General features: G+C 41.5%; 1 protein-coding gene across 2 annotated transcripts in view; it reads left to right on the top strand.

Annotated features, from left to right (window-relative positions):
- itfg1 (integrin alpha FG-GAP repeat containing 1) overlaps positions 1 to 18,185 on the top strand; it is a 293,844-nt gene that overhangs the window by 113,245 nt on the left and 162,414 nt on the right. For both annotated transcript variants that reach the window (XM_056278335.1, XM_056278336.1), the window contains exon 10: positions 2,486 to 2,637. In XM_056278335.1, coding sequence (XP_056134310.1) covers positions 2,486 to 2,637 — 152 coding nt within the window. The remainder of the gene's footprint in view (positions 1 to 2,485; positions 2,638 to 18,185) is intronic.

The following is an 18,185-nucleotide window of genomic DNA, read 5'->3' as shown; positions in this document are numbered from 1 at the left end:
ATTTTTCCCTTTTTTCTCCCAATTTAGTGGCCAATTGATCCCTATTTTAATTCAAACACCCACCCTCGTATTGCATGCGTTCGCCAACTGCATCTCTCCGGCCGGCAGTCTCGAAGGAAAGCGCCTCCCCACTTTCGTGACAAGGCGAATCCAAGCTGAACCACTGTTTTTCCGACACACACAGAGACGCATTCACATGACGAACACAAGCCGATTCCGCCCCCCTCCCGAAGACAGCGTTGCCAATGATTGCTGCTTCATCGAGTCCGGCCATAGTCAGATCTGACGAGACCGGGGCGCGAACCCCAGTCCCCAGTGGGCAACTGCATCGACACCAAGCCGATGCTTAGACCGCTACGCCACCGCGGACGCTGATTTTTAAATTTTCTTGAGTGATGTGTGTGAATTCTCATTTGCCAGCACGTCAGCCTGCAGCAGCGAAGCTGTATATACTGAGCAGTGCCAGGGCGCGCAATTCTTTCTGTCTCTCTCTCCTCGCTCTTTCTCTCCATTGCCCACCCCTCCTCTCCCTCCCTCCCTCTGGCAATGTATTATAGCTTTATTCACAGGAGCCCGGTGGCTAACAACTTGCTATAATGACTCTAATGAAAGCAGCAAGAACGGCCTTGCCTGTCAGTGGTTAGCTCTCTATTAGAGGAAACGTTCCCTGGGACTGTACAGACAGTCAGAATAGGCCTTTCTTCCACAAAACGAGGGATAACATATCTCAGCTAAAATGAACAGCAAAAAAACACCAGTGTTTGGTGGCCATGCAAGTGAATGAAAAGGGTAAAAGAGAGAGAGAGGATAGAGAGAAATGATGGCGCTCCATCTAAGCGAGATTCCATCTGTATTAAGGCGGTTATGGCAAAGCTTTTTAAAGTGCTGTCTCTGGTGTGCCATTTGTATTCATGGTGTTTGCTGTACCGCTCTAGTTTGACTATTTCACCTCTTCCCATATAGAGGAAACATCAGTCAGTGGCAAAATCACAGAGCTGCCTCCTAGGGCCTTATTTACTCAACAGTTGAATTGTGGAGATGAGGAGAGAATGCCTCTTTAGTCTAAGTGGGTGGAGGGCAGGCAGCCTCAGTACCTGTACTGCAGTGACTGATATGTATAGAGAGAGGGGAGTTCAGTGGATGACTGCAGGCTATATGCAAGCTGTTAAAGAGACATTTCACACAATTTAAAAGTTTATCTAATGGTGAATGTCATTATAAGCGTCACCATGCTGCATATTCAATGCTATTCTTGTGTTTCGATTTGATTTTTTTTTTGTATTCTTATTTTTATTTCATTTATTTTTTAAGCTCATCTGAACTGCTTACATCTATTGATCTTTTTTTTTCCTTTTTTACATCTAATTTTTATTGATTATTTTACCCCATTTAGTTGGAATATTTTGATACTAATTAATGGTGTTCAATACTTTTGCTGGTAATTTGATCCTATCTTCTCTGGTCTTTTTTTTTTGTACTACATAGTTTAAACATCACATTTTCAACTCAGTTATTCCATATGCTGTTGATTCTTTTTAGGATATTCTATTGGTATGTTTTTGCTAGGTATTTCAATTGTACCATCTCTCTTCATTACTCCTATAGTACAGACATTCTTTTTGAAGGGTGTCCTGTCCACACCATACCATATATAGATTGTATGTTAGTTTGGATGACATATGGTGTTTGTTCCTTATGCACGGTTGCAGTTTGAAGCCAGCTTGTTACTGCAAAATCTAATTTACCTACCAGAATAAATCATTCATCTTATTTTACAACTGTTACCACTATTGATACCTGGTTGTAACAAATACACCATCACTTATTTTCATTAGTGAACCTATAATGGAAATCTCTTTTACCTGGTTTAGTTCAGGTTGGTTTGATTCTGTTGGTTTCTTTTCCATTCCATTCCACGCTTGTGTGAGAGCTACAATTTAATGATTTTTTTTTTTGTGGGGGTGGGGGTAGTCCTCAAAAGCATCGTGGTTGTATAAATACAGCTGGTTTCATACTCAAATAGCTCAATTCAAAGGCTATGAATTCCTATTAGGTGGGAAATTTCACAGTGAACTTTGAGAATACTTACTATTCTCTTTACCTTTGTAAAAGGTGGACTGAAAGTAAATCTGAAGAGATTTGTTTTTTCCTCTTTTTTCAGTTAAAAGTGCTCCTGAAAGTGGTCCCAGTCTTTCTCATCTTCTGCCTCCTCAAATGCATTCACTTTACTGATATGCTACTGAACATAGAAATACTCCATACATTGATGATAGACAGCAATACAATACATATATAATAGATATATAATGTTAGAAATAGATATATGACAGATAATTATCAATATTCTGTGTTTGAAAGTGTTTATTATGTATTTTTTATCTTCTTTGAACATCTTTTAACCAACCGACCAATAAAAGTCCTTAAGTTTTTCTGATCGTCTTCCTGTGGCTGTACTGAGCTCCGCTGTTTTGTACCTTTGTTGCAGTGGGTCCCTGTGCTTTTGGAGTTCCAGCGGATGGAGACATTGTGGGGCTTTGTCCCAGGTGAACCAAGCCAGCCTATGGCTCTCCACCTAGGGGACTACAATTTAGATGGCTTCCCCGATGCCCTGGTTATCCTCCGCAACACCAGCGGCAGGTGAGATCATGGAAAATATACATGTGTGCAAACACTCACACATACACATACACACACACACAATTGTATGCACATATTATTGTACTTTTTGTGTACAAACAAAGCAGACATTGTAGAGATCCAGACAGAGGTCTCTTTCCAGTGATTTCAAGGACGGACACATGGGGCGACACACAAGTGCAAGATGCATGGTTATTACTTGAAATGTTCTGATTAAAATGGATTGACGTCATCATAATCATAGATTTCATGCAAACCCTTTCCCTCTTCTCAGCACTTGCATTTGTCACATTTGTTCAAATTTGTCACGTAGCGTGCCATGTTTTGATAAGATTATACTAACTATAGTATTTGAATGGGCACAAGAACGGATGAAATAGAATAGAACTTAATCACTGGAGATGCATATTTAAAAGGCTTACGCAAATCTGTGGAGGTTTTAAAATCATACCTATTTAACTCTAAATATAGGTTTGCATGTAGGATTTGCCTATTAAGTCACTGTGAAATTACTGCTGTTATCCTGACACACGATAATGCTAGGAAACGACTTGGCTGTTGCATTGTTCAACAGTAGTCGCAACGAAATGATCCCAACAACATTTTTCATTCACATTTTACTGTTTAATGGTATTTGAGCACAACTAACTGCAGAACTAAAGAAAACCCATTCAGTGGACCAATTAGCTACACATTAACAAGCATAAGGGAGGACCACTAATTTTCTTATTTGAAAGGACCTTGTATGTGCCTGCAGCATTTAATAAAGGTTTATATATATATATATATATAACTTTACACAAGATTTTAACTTCAGCCAAAGTCATGCCACACTCAACCTAATTAGCTGTTGCAAAGGTCATCGTTTAACACCAGACCTAGCATCTGGTGGAAAAAAAGCAATTTAACAGTATATATATTATCATGTAATAGTACACCTTCAAATTAAAGAATGTGTTTAACAACAATGTACCAAAATTGACTGTGTGTGTGTGTTGGCCCTGTGATGGACTGGCAGCCTGTCCAGGGTGTCTCCCCACCTGCCTCCTAATGACTGCTGGGATAGGCTCCAGCATCCCCACGACCCTGAGCAGGATAAGTGGTTGGATAATGGATGGATGGATGGATGTTTGCCAAAGAGAATGAAAGCCTCCTGCTGGCAAGTCATTTAAGTGCCAGTTGAAGTCCTCAAAATCAGAAATTGTGCTTTGACATTGATGATTCGTTACAGCACTGCCAGGATTCCTTTCAAATTTTATAGTTTTTCCATCTGAGCAGTTATAAATAGATTCAACCCAAGCATCAACCGGAAGCTATGGAAAACTACTTGTGAAGTTATACTTTAAGTCTAATATTGTAACATGACGCTCAAATCAGTCTGCGTACAGATCTTGTTTATGGCAAGTTTCACCTGAAAAGGCACATTGAGCTGAAAGGGTTCATGGCCTAATTTTTCACTGATGGGGAGGACAAAGGCCAAGGTTTTGATTGATCCCATGCATAAGGCACACCCAAAATGAACATTCATCCCACTGACACATTTCTATTCAGACTCGAAACATGCATATTTGGATCCACAGACGACCTATATGAGCATAACCCAGTCAAAACCATGACCTAGGTGGTGTCCAACCAGTTTAGCATAGAACATGGGCTGGGAGGGGAAAGCACCCAGGATGACTATAGTCTTCTGCACTGTGGCCACTAGGCACTGTGTAAGTCTAGTGAAGCTTAACTCCTTAGGTCACCCTCATGTAGAAATTGCTTCTCCTCAGCACTACTCTAATTACTGTGCGTGTATAGTTTTGGGTTTTGTTTTTTGTTTTTTCTCTATCACTTAATGCTCCATTCTCTCGCGCTCGTTCTCTCTTTCGCTCGCTGTGTGTGTGTGTGTGTGTGTGTGTGTGTGTGTGTGTGTGTGTGTGTGTGTGTGTGTGTGTGTGTGTGTGTGTGTGTGTGTGTGTGTGTGTGTGTGTGTGAACCCTCACATATTCACTCCTTTTCTTTCTGTTCGCTTCTCATGTTAAGCCATGGCAGTGTAATTACACATTTAGTTATAAGCACTACAATATGACCCCCTCCATTCCAATCTGACCCAAGTGTTAATGTTTAAAACTACATGATCAGCGTATGGAGGAGGGCTGCATTCCAGCGGGTAGGATAAAAACAGGAAAATAGTGTGATGGGAAAGGGGAAGATAACACAGAGAAGGGTATCTCTGATAAAGGCTTCATGGACTGCTGAAACATCACTTGGGCTTTGAGTGTTTGGTGACTTTTCATTGTTGTAGTTTATTCAGCACTTTGCACTTTGCACTTTGCCCATACAGAAGTAAATTTCTTTTTGCCTTTTAGGCAAATTATATTGCCTGAAGATTGAAGAAACTAAGCATGTTTGTCTATTGGTTTAAATCCCTGATCTGCACTGAAAAAAAATCTGGCTGCCCTTAGTAATTACTGGTAATGTGCTCCAAAAAAAAAAGTGCAGCGGCATGGCTTTGTGTGGTTTTCACTTGAATTATCCTAAACCCAACAATATCTTGGTACTGTGTATTAGCTTGTGTAAACATAGTTGTTAAAAGAGGTCTGCATTCTTCCTCGTCTTCTTGACGTATATGAGTGCTTCTATACACATATCGAATCTTCTCTCTGTCAACTAGGCTTTTACGATGCTGGCTGAGAGTGAAGGATCGATGGATGTGAGAGACAGGGAATTGAATTCACTGTTAGAGGAGAAAACACTGATTTAGGTGAAAGCATGCAGATACAATGGCCACCATCAAGGTACAACTGTACAGTTTAATCAAGATGATGATAAACAATAGTAACCATAGCAATGAGAATAGTGAGCCTTCTGATGTTGGTGTACCATTGCCCAGTCATGCTTCATTGATAACCAGTCAACATTACATTTAGCTCGCAGTGTTAGCGATGATCACATCCCCTGTCTGTTAGTTACAATACGTTGCTCACTCAGACACCCTTCGATCCTTCCACCTCCCCTTACAAGCTGTTCTCCATACTGCAGATTCCTGCAGACCGACTTATGCTTGTTTTTTTTTTCCTTTTTGATTTCCCTCAAAGTAAACACTCTGTGCTCACAAAGCCTTTAGACTGGTGCACCTCCCACTCATTCTCACTTTCTTTTGTACTCTCTCTCTCTCTTGTTCTCTCTCTCTCTTTCTTCACACTCATACCCCCCCCCATCCATCCTTCCAACTAGAGTAGTTATTTATAGCAGGTTTTTGGATAAAAGTCCTGCCAGCCCCATCATCCCTCCTCCTCGTAAAATAAATGGCAATTTACGCCCTCCCAAAAGGAGGAAGAAAAGAGAGAGGAAGCAAGATGAGAGGGTGGTTTGCATGTATATACGTGTGTGTGTGTGTGTGTGTGTGTGTGTGTGTGTGTGTGTGTGTGTGTGTGTGTGTGTGTGTGTGTGTCAGGCTTGGCTGTTATTTATCCAAACAAATCTAACAAAGACGCCGACCTAACGCTACATAAGACAGCCTTTTTTTCTGTAATACATGTGTTTATGTCCAATATGCATATGTCCCTGTGAATTTATATCTATTTGCATTTTTTTGTGTGCTTGCATGTAAATTTGTGTGCTGATGTAACTGTCAAGTCAGTTTTATTTGTATAGCCCAATATCACAAATTACAAATTTGCCTCAAAAAAACGTCATGTCCTTAGACCCTCGCATCAAATAAGGAACAACTCCCTAAAAAACAAAACCTTTAATAGAGAGAAAAAATAAGAAGAAACCTCAGGGAGAGCGACAGATCTCTCTCCCAAGGTGGATAGACGTGCTATGGATGTTTTGTGTACACAATTTGCAGAATACAGCATTGAAAGAAGGTAACAGAATTATAATGGATTTATAAGATATATGAAGAATGTGATGAGGAGGACACCAAGCAGTGTCCAGGTGCCACCGGAAAAGCCCGGGACCTGAGACATGCTACCACCATCACCATGTAGACCTGGCAGGATGACAGACTACACATGCACACAGGGAGACTCACATCACACCATTCACATACATGAGAGAAGAATCAAGAAAAGACATTAGTCACACATTGGAGTGAGAGAAGGACACAACATTGAAACAGGATAACGAAATTCTATGGAGTTATAAGATATATAAAGAATGTGATGAGGAAAATGCCAAGCAGTACCCAGGTGGTGACTACCATCACCATGGAGACCTAACAGGAGGACAGACTACAAGTGCACACAGGGGAGACTCACATCCCAGCATTCACATACACGGGAAAAGAGACAGGAAAGGACATTTTTCAGAGAGAGAGAAAAGACATGTGAGAAGGAAGAAAGTAGTTGCAATAATCTATATAGTCTTGTCAGCCAGATAGAGCTTGGTAAATCATTGAGAGAGAAACTGACCCGCCATGCAGTACAGGTCATGAGCTACTCAATTTAAAGGCAACTAATTGTAGGTTAAGGCAAAAAGATGAGCTTTAAGTTTGGATTTAAAGGACGCAACAGACTCTGATTGTCTGACTGCAGCAGACAGGTTATTCCATAAGAACGGGGCCCGATAGGAAAAGGCCTTGCCACCTGCTGACTCATTTTTATAACTGTGGGTACACACAGAAGTCCTGTATTTTGAGAGCGGAGAGCTCGAGATGGAATATACGGTTTAAGGAGCTCAGATAGGTATGTTGGGCCAAGCCCTTCTAGGATTTTATAAGTCAGCAGAAACACCTTGAAATCTGATCTAAAATAGATAGGAAGCCAATGAAGGGAGGCAAAAATTGGTGTAATATGGTCAAATTTTATTGTTTCAGTTAAGATTCTAGCTGCAGCATTTTGAACCATCTGAAGACTTTTAGTACTAGCACGTGAGAGACCTGACAACAGAAAATTACAGTAGTCAGGTGTCGATGAAACAAATGCACATAGTCTCTGCACCAGCCATGGACAGGAAAGACCAAATTTTAGCTATGTTACGTAAGTGAAAAATGGCAGTCTTGGTGATTTCTTTAATGTGCTTATCAAAGGAAAGGCTAGGATCAAATGTAACCCCAAGATTTTTGGCTGCCATACTTTCTGAAATCACAGAGTTGTCAATTGTTATTGTTACTTGGATCAAATTGGTGTCTATGTCTAGCAAGACTAATGACCAGTGTCTCAGTTTTATCCAAATTTAAAAGCAGGAAATTTAGAGACGTCCAATTTTTCACAGTAGCCAAGCAGGCCACTAAATTAGTAATTTGAGTATGATCACCAGCCCTTATAGGCACATACAGCTGAGTATCATCCACATAGTAATGGAACTATATGCCATGCTGCCCAATGACTGCTGGGATATGCTCCAGCATCCCCGCGACCCTGAGAGCAGGATAAACAGTTTGGATAATGGATAGATGGATGGACTGTATAATTTGGCCAAATGGCAAAATATAAAGAGAGAAAAGAAAAAAAAATAAAGGGCCAAGAGTCAAGCCCTGAGGTTTACCGTATTTAACATCAGAGAATTTCGATGTAATCTTATTATCGCAGACACACTGTGTTCTTCTGGATAAGTATGACTTAAGCCAATAGAGAGCTAGGCCAGAGACACCAAAATTACAATTTATTATATCTAATAGTATACAGTGGATCAATGGTGTCAAAGGCTGCACTGAGGTCCAATAATAGAAGCACAGAGGTGGACTCAGAGTCCATAGCAAGTAGAAGGTCATATACCACTCTGGTTAGAGCAATTTCCATGACATGACAGACCCTTAAAACCGATTGAAAAGGTTTGTATAGATCATATTCTTCTATATGGGTTGAAAGTTGTTGATAAACAACTCTTTCTAGTACTTTAAAAAAGAATGGAAAATTAGAGTCTGGTCAGTAGTTATTAGGAGACCCTTGATCGGGGTGCAGTTTCTTAAGGAGAAGTTTGACCAGAGCTGTCTTAAGTGCTGGGAACAATGCCAGTAGTAAGTGATAAATTAACAATGTCTAGCATTGTAGGTCCCAGGAAAGGCCAGAGGTCTTTAAAATGTTTTGCTGGTACGGGGTCAAGTAGGCTAGTAGTTGGTTTAAAAGCTAACATGAGCTTACGCAGAGTATCGCGAGAGAGAGTCTTAAAAGCTGTAATAACAGGGACTATCAGTGACTCATTGTATAGATATGAATTTTGGTAAGACAGGAGTAGCTGGAGTTGAACTAATTTTGTTTATGATCTCATCAACCTCATTGCAGAAAAAGTGTAGAAACTCATGGGCCGTGACTATGGAGCAGCTTATAGACGGCTGCTTTGTAGTAAGTTTAGATACCCTGTCAAAGAGAAATCTGGGATTATGTTTATCAATGTAATAAATTGAGAGAGATATGCTGCTTTTGCAGCAGATAAAGCGCATTTGTATTTCAATAAACACTCATGCCAAGATAGGTAAAAAAAAATTTTTTTTAAAAACTTCCAATTTTGATTTTCGCCATTTATGTTCCAGTCTCCTGCAGGCCTGCTTAAGAACACGTGTCTCATCGTTAAACCAGGATGTAGGCCTCTTTAGTCACCTAGCTCTGGTAGTGGGAGGTGCAAGTGAATTGAGACTAGAGAGGGCCACATTTAAGTCACTAGTGAAATTTTCAACAGAGTCAGTTGCTACAGTGAAAGGAGCCAAGACTTCAGGCAGTTGCTGGCCAAATGCAGCTACAGTGTGGCTATGTGTACAATGTGGCAAGTGGCAATTACATCTGTGCCGACATCAACTGGACAAGCAAATGATGCTTCAAATTTGATGAGAAAATGATCTGACACAGCAGATGTGGTTGGCAAGATATTCAGATTAGAAACAGCTATCCCTTTAGACAAAACCAAATCAAGGGTGTTACCACTGCAATGAGTCGACTCTAACAAACTGAGCGAACCCAAAATTATCAAAAGGCACCAGAAAGACTTTACTTAGAGGATCACCAGCCTTTTTCACTTGAATTAGAAATTGCCAAGAATTAGAATGTCATCAGAATGAGTAACAAGACCTGAGATAAGTTCTCTAAAATGTTCAAGAAGTAGTGAGTTAAGGTCCAGGAGTCTGATAGAGTATCATAATCTGGACTGAGCTGAGTCTGTTCATAGCTGAGGGAGATGGACTTAGAACAAGAGCCTCAAATGATGTGAAGTTTGTTTCAAGTTTAGAAGTTAAATTGAAAATACTTATATATTAAGGTGACACCCCCACCTTATTTAGTTTCCCGAGCTACATGGGCATAAGTATAGTCAGGTGGGGGCAGAACTGTACAGCCACCAGATGAAATATTAGTGTCTGTGTGTATCTGTGACATTGTGTATCTTTGTGTGTTCTGTACGTGCATGTGTTTTTGCATGTGTGTGTATGACCTTTGCCACTGTGTGTGTGTGTGTGTGGGTGTGTGTGTGTGTGTATGTGTGTGTGTCTGTGTCTGTGTGTATCTGTGGATGTGTGTTGCGTGTGTGTTACATCTTTGAAGTCAATACTTGCATTAGATATTCAATAATATAGATAGATAACTAATGAAGGGATTATCTAGTTTATGTAGACCATATTATGAAAAGAAGTGGCCAGCTGTTGAAAGTGTTAATTTCGGTTACATACACTCTAGTAATCCACTGACAAGAAAAACGTATCTATTTCCCAATTGAAACAGCCTCCATCAATACCTGAGCCAAGAACTGCAGGAAAGACTTTGGTGACTGAGTAGGTGTGGACTTGTGGTTTTGTGTGCGGTGCGTGTGCTTGTCATCCGTAGGATAGCTCATCAAACGCCTCTCTTCAGGATCCACATTTTACCCATGTCACAGGGTAGACTGCCACAGTACACACACACGCACCCATACAAATACACACACACACACACAGCTTTCCATATTTACTAGAAAGGCAGAGAAACAGAAAGAATAGAAGTCATTAATGTTTGCCAAGGAACAGGGAAATTAGAAGTTGCATAGAAAACTGCTATCGCAATGGAGGGGACAGATACAGAATGAGAGACCGAGAAGAGAAGGGAACAATAGAGTAACCCTGAACAAAGTGAAGGTTTTTGGGGTTTTTTTGTTGTTTTTTTGTCACATTGACAAGCACTTCTAGCTGGGAGTTAGATGTTGAAGCAGTCATCAGTCAGAGTGAGGTACTTTCAGGTGCAGATGGCAAAGCATGGCTCAGCTTGGCACAGCACATACCCATGCAGCACATTCTCAGCTCCCTCAAGGCCCCCCCATAAAGATTACACAACCATCTATTCATTTATCTACTTTTCCAGCAGTCCCATTTTCCTTTCCCTCTTACCACTACCAAGAAAATGACTGTCAACTGATTGAGCCAAGCCAAGCCAAGGTCTGCCTTGTAAGTATGGTTCATTATGAAAACAGCAGTTGATAAGGAGGCCAGGTGCATTCACATTGGAGGAAGTTGTGCAACGCCTCTTAAAACAGCTGACAAAATTTCATGAAGCAGTTTTGTACTGACACTGCAATGAAAGAGTAAGGTCTGCATACTAAATTGCTCCCAAAAACTAATTTATTTGCAATATTTCGATCAGTTAGATCTTCCTCCTCAAAATGTTGCAAATAAATTAGCTTTTGGAAGCAATTTAAGTGTGCAGACCTCACTCTATCTAGTTTTGCAATTTTTGTCTTGCACCTTAATAATATTTTCTGGATGTGTGCATACTTGGTTCCTCTACTGACACTGCAATCCCAGAAGAATTTTTCAGTTTTATTGCACCCACTCTCTGCTCTGCGCAATGCCCTTCTCACTGAATATTTTGTTACCGTTTATCATAAACTATAATTTTAGTCTCAATTTTTTCCTTGGCTCCACTGTGCTTCTATGTACGGAACATCGTTTGGAGGGTGGCAGTGGGTGGGTGGTTCTCCTGAGTAGGAGTCAAGTTAAGTCAATTTTATTTGTATAGCCCAATATCACAAATTACAAATTTGCCTCAGTGGGCTTAACAGCAACACAACATCCGGAGAACCATCAGTAGGTTCTCCTTAGTTGGTGTTTATCATGGCATGTCCAAGTGTCATGATCATCAGTCATATTTAGCTGTAGTGTCAATGTGAGATTATTCATTGACATCCTCCACGTGTGTGTGTGTGTGTGTGTGTGTGTGTGTGTGTGTGTGTGTGTGTGTGTGTGTGTGTGTGTGTGTGTGTGTGTGTCGGGGAGGGAGTCCTGTCTTGGAGGCTTGCACATCAGGCAAACGTTTCTGGCTCAAAGGGGTCCTAATGCAATTTTGATGTCAGTAAACACTCAAATTGGTGAGTTAGTCAACTTGGTTGTAATCTTTTTAAATTATCACCATTATCTATATAGCTGATTCTCTTGAGGGTTGTATGTTTTGTTGTCTCAAGTAAGTGGAGATTTATAATGGGGCCGTAGACCAAAAGTACTTGGCAGGCTGCTGTCTAGAACCAAGTCGGCCGATCTTGGCAAGACGCTCAGGTTGGTACATCACTTGTGATTGGTGAAGCATTTAAATTATAAATACCACTCATGCACAAGATACAGTGGAATGAATGACTGTATCTTGAAACTACTGAGACAAAAAATAACTTCTTCATACACATTTGAAAGGAAAAACAACAAAGACTGCTTTTAGTACACATAGGACACTGTGTGTCTGAGTGGTTAGCGGGCTGGATCTAAGATGCAGCAGAGTTTGCTCCAGGATAAATAAGGTGAGGGCCGTGCTGACCAATCAGTAGTAGTCTTGTAAAGAAACACACACACACCATGCCACCCTATACTGTGGGGACCCCTCACTGACTACATTCATTTTTTAACCCCTTAAGCCTAACCTTAACCATCATAACTACATGCCTAACCTTAACCCTTACCCTAACCTTAACCTAATCCTAATTCTAACCTTAAGCCTAAACCTAAATCCTAACCCTAAAATAGACCATTTTCCTCATGAGGACCCATAAAATGTCCCCACGAGGTAGGTGGTTTCAGGTTTTTGTACCAGGTTTTTATATCCTAATGTGGACCAAATGTTCCCATTAGGATAGAAAAACCTAGTACACACACACACACACACACACACACACACACACACACACAGCAAGCACGTGGCATTGATTGCTCAAATAAGTATTTCAGTAATGCTCTTTTGCTTACTCCATTTTTCATGTCTTCATTTTCCCTTCTTTTAGTTTTTGCCCCTATATAGACATTCCTCCTTTCACACTCAGCCCAAAGATGTCAATAGCAACAGTGTTTGTGTGTGTGTGTGTGTGTGCGTGTGTGCGTGTGTGCGTGCGTGCGTGCGTCTGTCTGTCTGTCTGTCTGTCTGTCTGTTTGTCTGTGTGTGTGTGTGTGTGTGTGTGTGTGTGTGTGTGTGTGTGTATGTATGTGTGTGTGTGTGTGTGTCAATTGGGAGATTGTAAACTCTCCAGATTAATCCTCACCCGTAATCTGTACTGTATTTTTCCCACTCTTTGTGTTACCTCCATACACTGATTAAATGATACACAAGCACAAGTGTGATGTGTCTGAAGGGACTTAGATGTAATTACATGTATTCGCTCGTGTTTGCTTATATCTTTATCAGTGTGTCTGTGTGTTTCTGTTTTTGCGCGCACATGCATATACACACTGAGATGGAAACGGATGATCCGCTGTGGTGACCGTAATGGGAACAGCCGAAAGTAGTAGTAGTAGATGCACATGCTCACTTCTGATGCACACACTAGTATGCATTATCGGAGTACATTTGATGGCAGCCAAAGTGTCTGTCAGGCAGCTAGCCTTGACCAGATCAGCTCATCCCCACAGCCCAAGCTTTTGGCATGCCGGAGCTATCATCAATCCCAGTCACCTTTAACCTCGACAGATGACTGGGGGTACTGTTGGGTCTTACCGATTATAATGGTGCTTTATAGCAAACACGGAAAGTATGGTCCAGTACCTATATGTCCCCAGCTGTGATATTTCATCACAAATACTTTCCAAACCCACATCAAGCCCAAGGAATTTGACTCCCCTTGGTATATTCAAAAAGAAATGTAGTTTGTGTGTGCACACATGTATGCACATGATGCTCATTTGTGTATGCAGTTGTTATTGTTTGTCTGTGCTTTCATGTGTACAGTTGCTGTGCATGTGTGTTTGTATGTTGGTTTGTGTGTGTGCTTGTGCTACTGTACTAGTGCCCATCAGGCAGTTCCCCTGCTGGGCTGTCACAGCCGAGGCCACGCCAGGCATCCTCGGGTAATGAAGTGGGTGTGTATTTGGTCTATTAAAAGTCAAGAGTCCAGTGTGGGCAGCACTTAGAAAAGGGTTGCCTCAACCAATCAGGCAATAACACTCCAGCCTTCGTTAGTCTCTCCACTGTGCCTGGCTGCTTCTGTACTGGGGTTCTAGTGTTAAATGTCAATACTTTCCATGTAGCTTTCATCTCATTAATGACAACAATGTTGAGCTAATAGACACACAGGAACAAGAACGGAAACACATGCACAACTTCCATAAACACAGGAACTTCCTTTTTGTGTGTGTGTGTGTGTTTGTGTGTGTGTGTGTGCGTGCGTGCGTGCGTGCGTGCGTGCGTGCGTGCGTGCGTGTGTGTAAGAGAGCATGATAGAGACCCAACAGGAGAAACATCAGATGGACTTTGTCTTTCTCTCTCTCAATTCAATTCGAATTTGCTTTTATTAGCATGACAAATGTACATTTGTATTGCAAAGCATTTTTTCACATAAAGGACAACAGTGCACGAGCACAGAACATAACACATGCAATAAAACAACTTACACAGGTACGTCATGGCAACAAGATCCTGTGTGAGTGGATGTGTGTGAATTTGTCAGTCGCTCTCTCTCTCTCAAAACATAACATCTCCCCTGTCAGCCATCAGAGAAGCTTTCTCTTGGGGAGTATTGAGCTGCTGCCGTTCAACCCAACAATAAAGATAATGGCCCCTTCCTCCCCGGTTTATTTTGGAAATTAATTAAATCTTCCTTGTTAAGACTTTAGGACTCTCCCAGGCACTATATGTGAGAAGCCTTGTCCTGTGTGTGTGTGTGTGTGTTTATGATAATCATGTTTCTATCAAAGTATTTTGTAGCAAAGAACATGCATGATAGGATTTATACTTATGTACAAGTATATAGTATCAGGAATCAGGAACATTTATTTGTCATTTCATTCCATGTATACCTGCACACATGAAATGGAATGAAATATCGTTTCCCCCAGCCCACAGCAGTGCAACACAAAGACAAGAACACATCCAAACTATGGGTCCGCGGTGGTGTAGCGGTCTAAGCATTGGCTTTGGGTCGATGCAGTTGCCCACTGGGGACCGGGGTTCGTGCCCCGGTCTCGTCAGATCCGACTATGGCCGGACTCGATGAAGCAGCAATAACTGGCAACGCTGTCTTCAGGAGGGGGCGGAGTCGGCTTGTGTTCGTAACTTGAATGCGTCTCTGGGTGTGTCGGAAAAACAGTGGTTCGGCCTGGATTTGCCTTGTCACGAAAGTGGCGAGGTGTCTCCTTCGAGACTGCCGGCCAGAAAGATGCAGTTGGCGAACGCATGCAGTACGAGGGTGGATGTTTGAACTAAAATAGGGATCGATTGGCCACTAAATTAGGAGAAAAAAGGGGAAAATCAGAAATAAATTTAAGAAAAGAACACATCCAAACTACAAGAATACATATATCCAAAACTACAAAAACACATATAGCGAACATATAAAAAAAAAAATGTAAAAAATTCACTGTCCAAGAGAGCGAACGCCAGGATGGCTGTCGGACTGCTGGTCTGCATTGTCTAGCAGTTAGGTTAGTCTACCCCGCTTTCGCGTCTTGTCTGACCACCCTCGGTGATTCCTCCTCGGGCGCAGCACCAGGCAGGGCTGTGGTCCCTGGGCCCACTGGACGCAGCAGACCAGGCTCTCCCAACCGATCCAACGCCAGCTCCCCCAGCCAGACACCTTCGACACACCTCCCAACACTCCAGACGACGACACCAAAAACACAGTCAATGCTAGGCGAGGCCACCGCTAGACCGCCCTCGGTGTTATCGGAACTGCCGGTCTGCATGGGCTAGCAGTTAGGTTAGCCTGCCCATATATACATATAGTACAGGTGTGTGAGTTTCATTAGGCAAGTTATAAAGTGCAGCACAATGGCTTAGTGGTTACCACTCAGAAAATAGGTTCTGGGTTTTTTCACAGTCTCTGTATGGATTTTTCATGTTCTCCTTGTGTTGCCTCGGGTTTCCCCTAAGCACTCTACTTTCCTCCCACAGTCCAAAGACATGCATGTTCACTGAACTAGAATGTATGTTGCTTAGTGGTATGTATGGTGTGTGAATGATTGTGTGCGTATGTGTGCACCATGTGATGGACTGGAGACCTGTCCAAAGTACTGGCTTCTGCAATATGTCTGCTTTAACTGGTTTGTGGGGATAGAAAATGAATAAAAGAAGTTATCGGGTATTCTGCTGCAAAACTTTCTGAGCTCGCTGACTGGGTTGCATGAAAGTTAGTGTTGAGAGACGGAGAAAAGAAGAGGACCCTACATGGTAAGGGTCCCAAGGACTGGTCAAATGTAATCTGACCATAATCGTTTGGCTTTGAGGGAGTCTGGCTGCTGAAACTACTTCCACCGCAGCAAAGAGTCCCAGACATGGAAATTTGAAACTAGTCAGGACATTGACAGTTTTCTCTTTCATACTGTGTTGCTTGCTTGTTTTCCTTCCCATCATTCTTGTTTGCTTCCTTCCTTTCTTACCTCTTTTGGGTTTTTGAAGTCCTGATTCTGTGTGAGAGTCCAGAGATAGTCAATGACAGTGTGGGTCCCACTGGCTGGCCTCTTGGGGACTACTGCACACCAGACTTAAACTATTTTTCAGCATACACTTCTAATCTTTACTGGCTAAGTCAAAGAGATATAATACACATTCTGATCAAGCAATTGTCATGTCTACTGTCTTGATGCATGTTCAATAATCCAGGACAGAAAATCAAAGGAGGTTGAATCAGTTCATCTGGATACAACTTTTACTGACAGATACATTTCATCACTCAACTAAGTGACATCTTCAGTCTCAACTGACTACAGGTATCCCCACCTGTATAAACAATACACAATAAACAATACAGTTGCGTAACGACCAAAACCAACAACCAGTATCATGTGCAAATATGAGTGTTACCATTAACTAGTTTTGATGGCCATGTGTACTATTCACAGTATTTGGAATGGAGGATTTAGGAATGTTTGCAATCACAGTATTGTAAGATGGTAACAGATGTATTCTTTTTACAGCCCCTAAATGGTAACGGCCCCAAGAATCTTAGATTTGTCGATCTATCGATCCGTCAATCCATCAGTCTGTCAAACAGTATGTTGACCAATCAATTAATCGACAACATTTTCAAAACAAATTCTTGGAAGACCAGTAGCATTGTCTCCCAAAACAAACTGACCCAGATGAAGAGGAGACCATACATAAATTCAAAATCTGCTCCATCCCATTTCATCTCCCCTGCTAATCAAGTCGCTGGTTTCATAAAAAATGGAAAGATGCAGTAGCAGTAAACAGCTGTTATTCATATGTGGAATTACATGAAATGTATGTATTTGCATTACTAGACTATTTTATATTTTATTAGACCTCATGTTTCTCTCTGCCAGTGCAAGATGCCAGTCCACCTGCTCTTTTCAGAGTATATAAACACACATGGAAACAAAAACATACATTCATAAGCATGATGGCTTACACACTATTGTTACACGGTATTGAAAGGTATCGCAATACCCTGCCCTTAGAAATGGTGCTATACCCCATTGTATTACCGGTACTTTAAGAATGACCGTGTTTTAATAAGAGCCATATTCCCTGTGAGTTGTGTCGAAGCAGTGTGTGTGTGTGTGTGTGCAGCTCTCTGCCTCCATTCCCTGCAGCCATATTGGATGTGCCAACCATTTTTTTTTCTCTCATATGCAAGCTGCAGCTTTCATGGTGGCAGAACTAGATGTATGGCAGCAAGTACAAGTGCTGTTGCTGACCGTCCATGGGTTGTTGACAAAGCAGACTCACGGGGCGAAATATGGCATTATTTCACTTACATAGCTTACAGTCAGGGCTAGCCCATGGACACCACAAAGCCCATCTGTAAAAGTTGTTTTAAACCCATGCAGACCAAGGGACCCTGCACGTCTAACTAGGCACAGCATCTCGTCGACAGACATGCCGACCTGTGCAAGGAATTCAATGGTGACAGGTAAGCAAATTTGATAGCTAACATAATTACATGCCCTCAGATGTAAGTCAAACAAGTGTAATTTATTTTGTGACAGGCGAACTTTTTTCCACCATTAAGAGTTTGATGAGAAATTAAGGGCAATGATAACTGTTTAATTTGGCTTTTGCTTTTTAGGTAACTTGCCAATGTGGCAAATGCAACGTTCACACTGGTAATGTTAACTTAACCATAACTTACAAGCTGCTAAAACCAGGCATTCACACGTATGCATCAACAACACCAGTTATAAGTGATCAATTTATACTCAATTAGTACTGGTAATGGTACTGGCGACA

Source organism: Lampris incognitus, chromosome 4 (genome assembly GCF_029633865.1).
Source record: "Lampris incognitus isolate fLamInc1 chromosome 4, fLamInc1.hap2, whole genome shotgun sequence".
Classification (NCBI taxonomy): Eukaryota; Metazoa; Chordata; class Actinopteri; order Lampriformes; family Lampridae; genus Lampris; species Lampris incognitus.
This window is presented reverse-complemented; position numbering and strand designations above follow the sequence as displayed.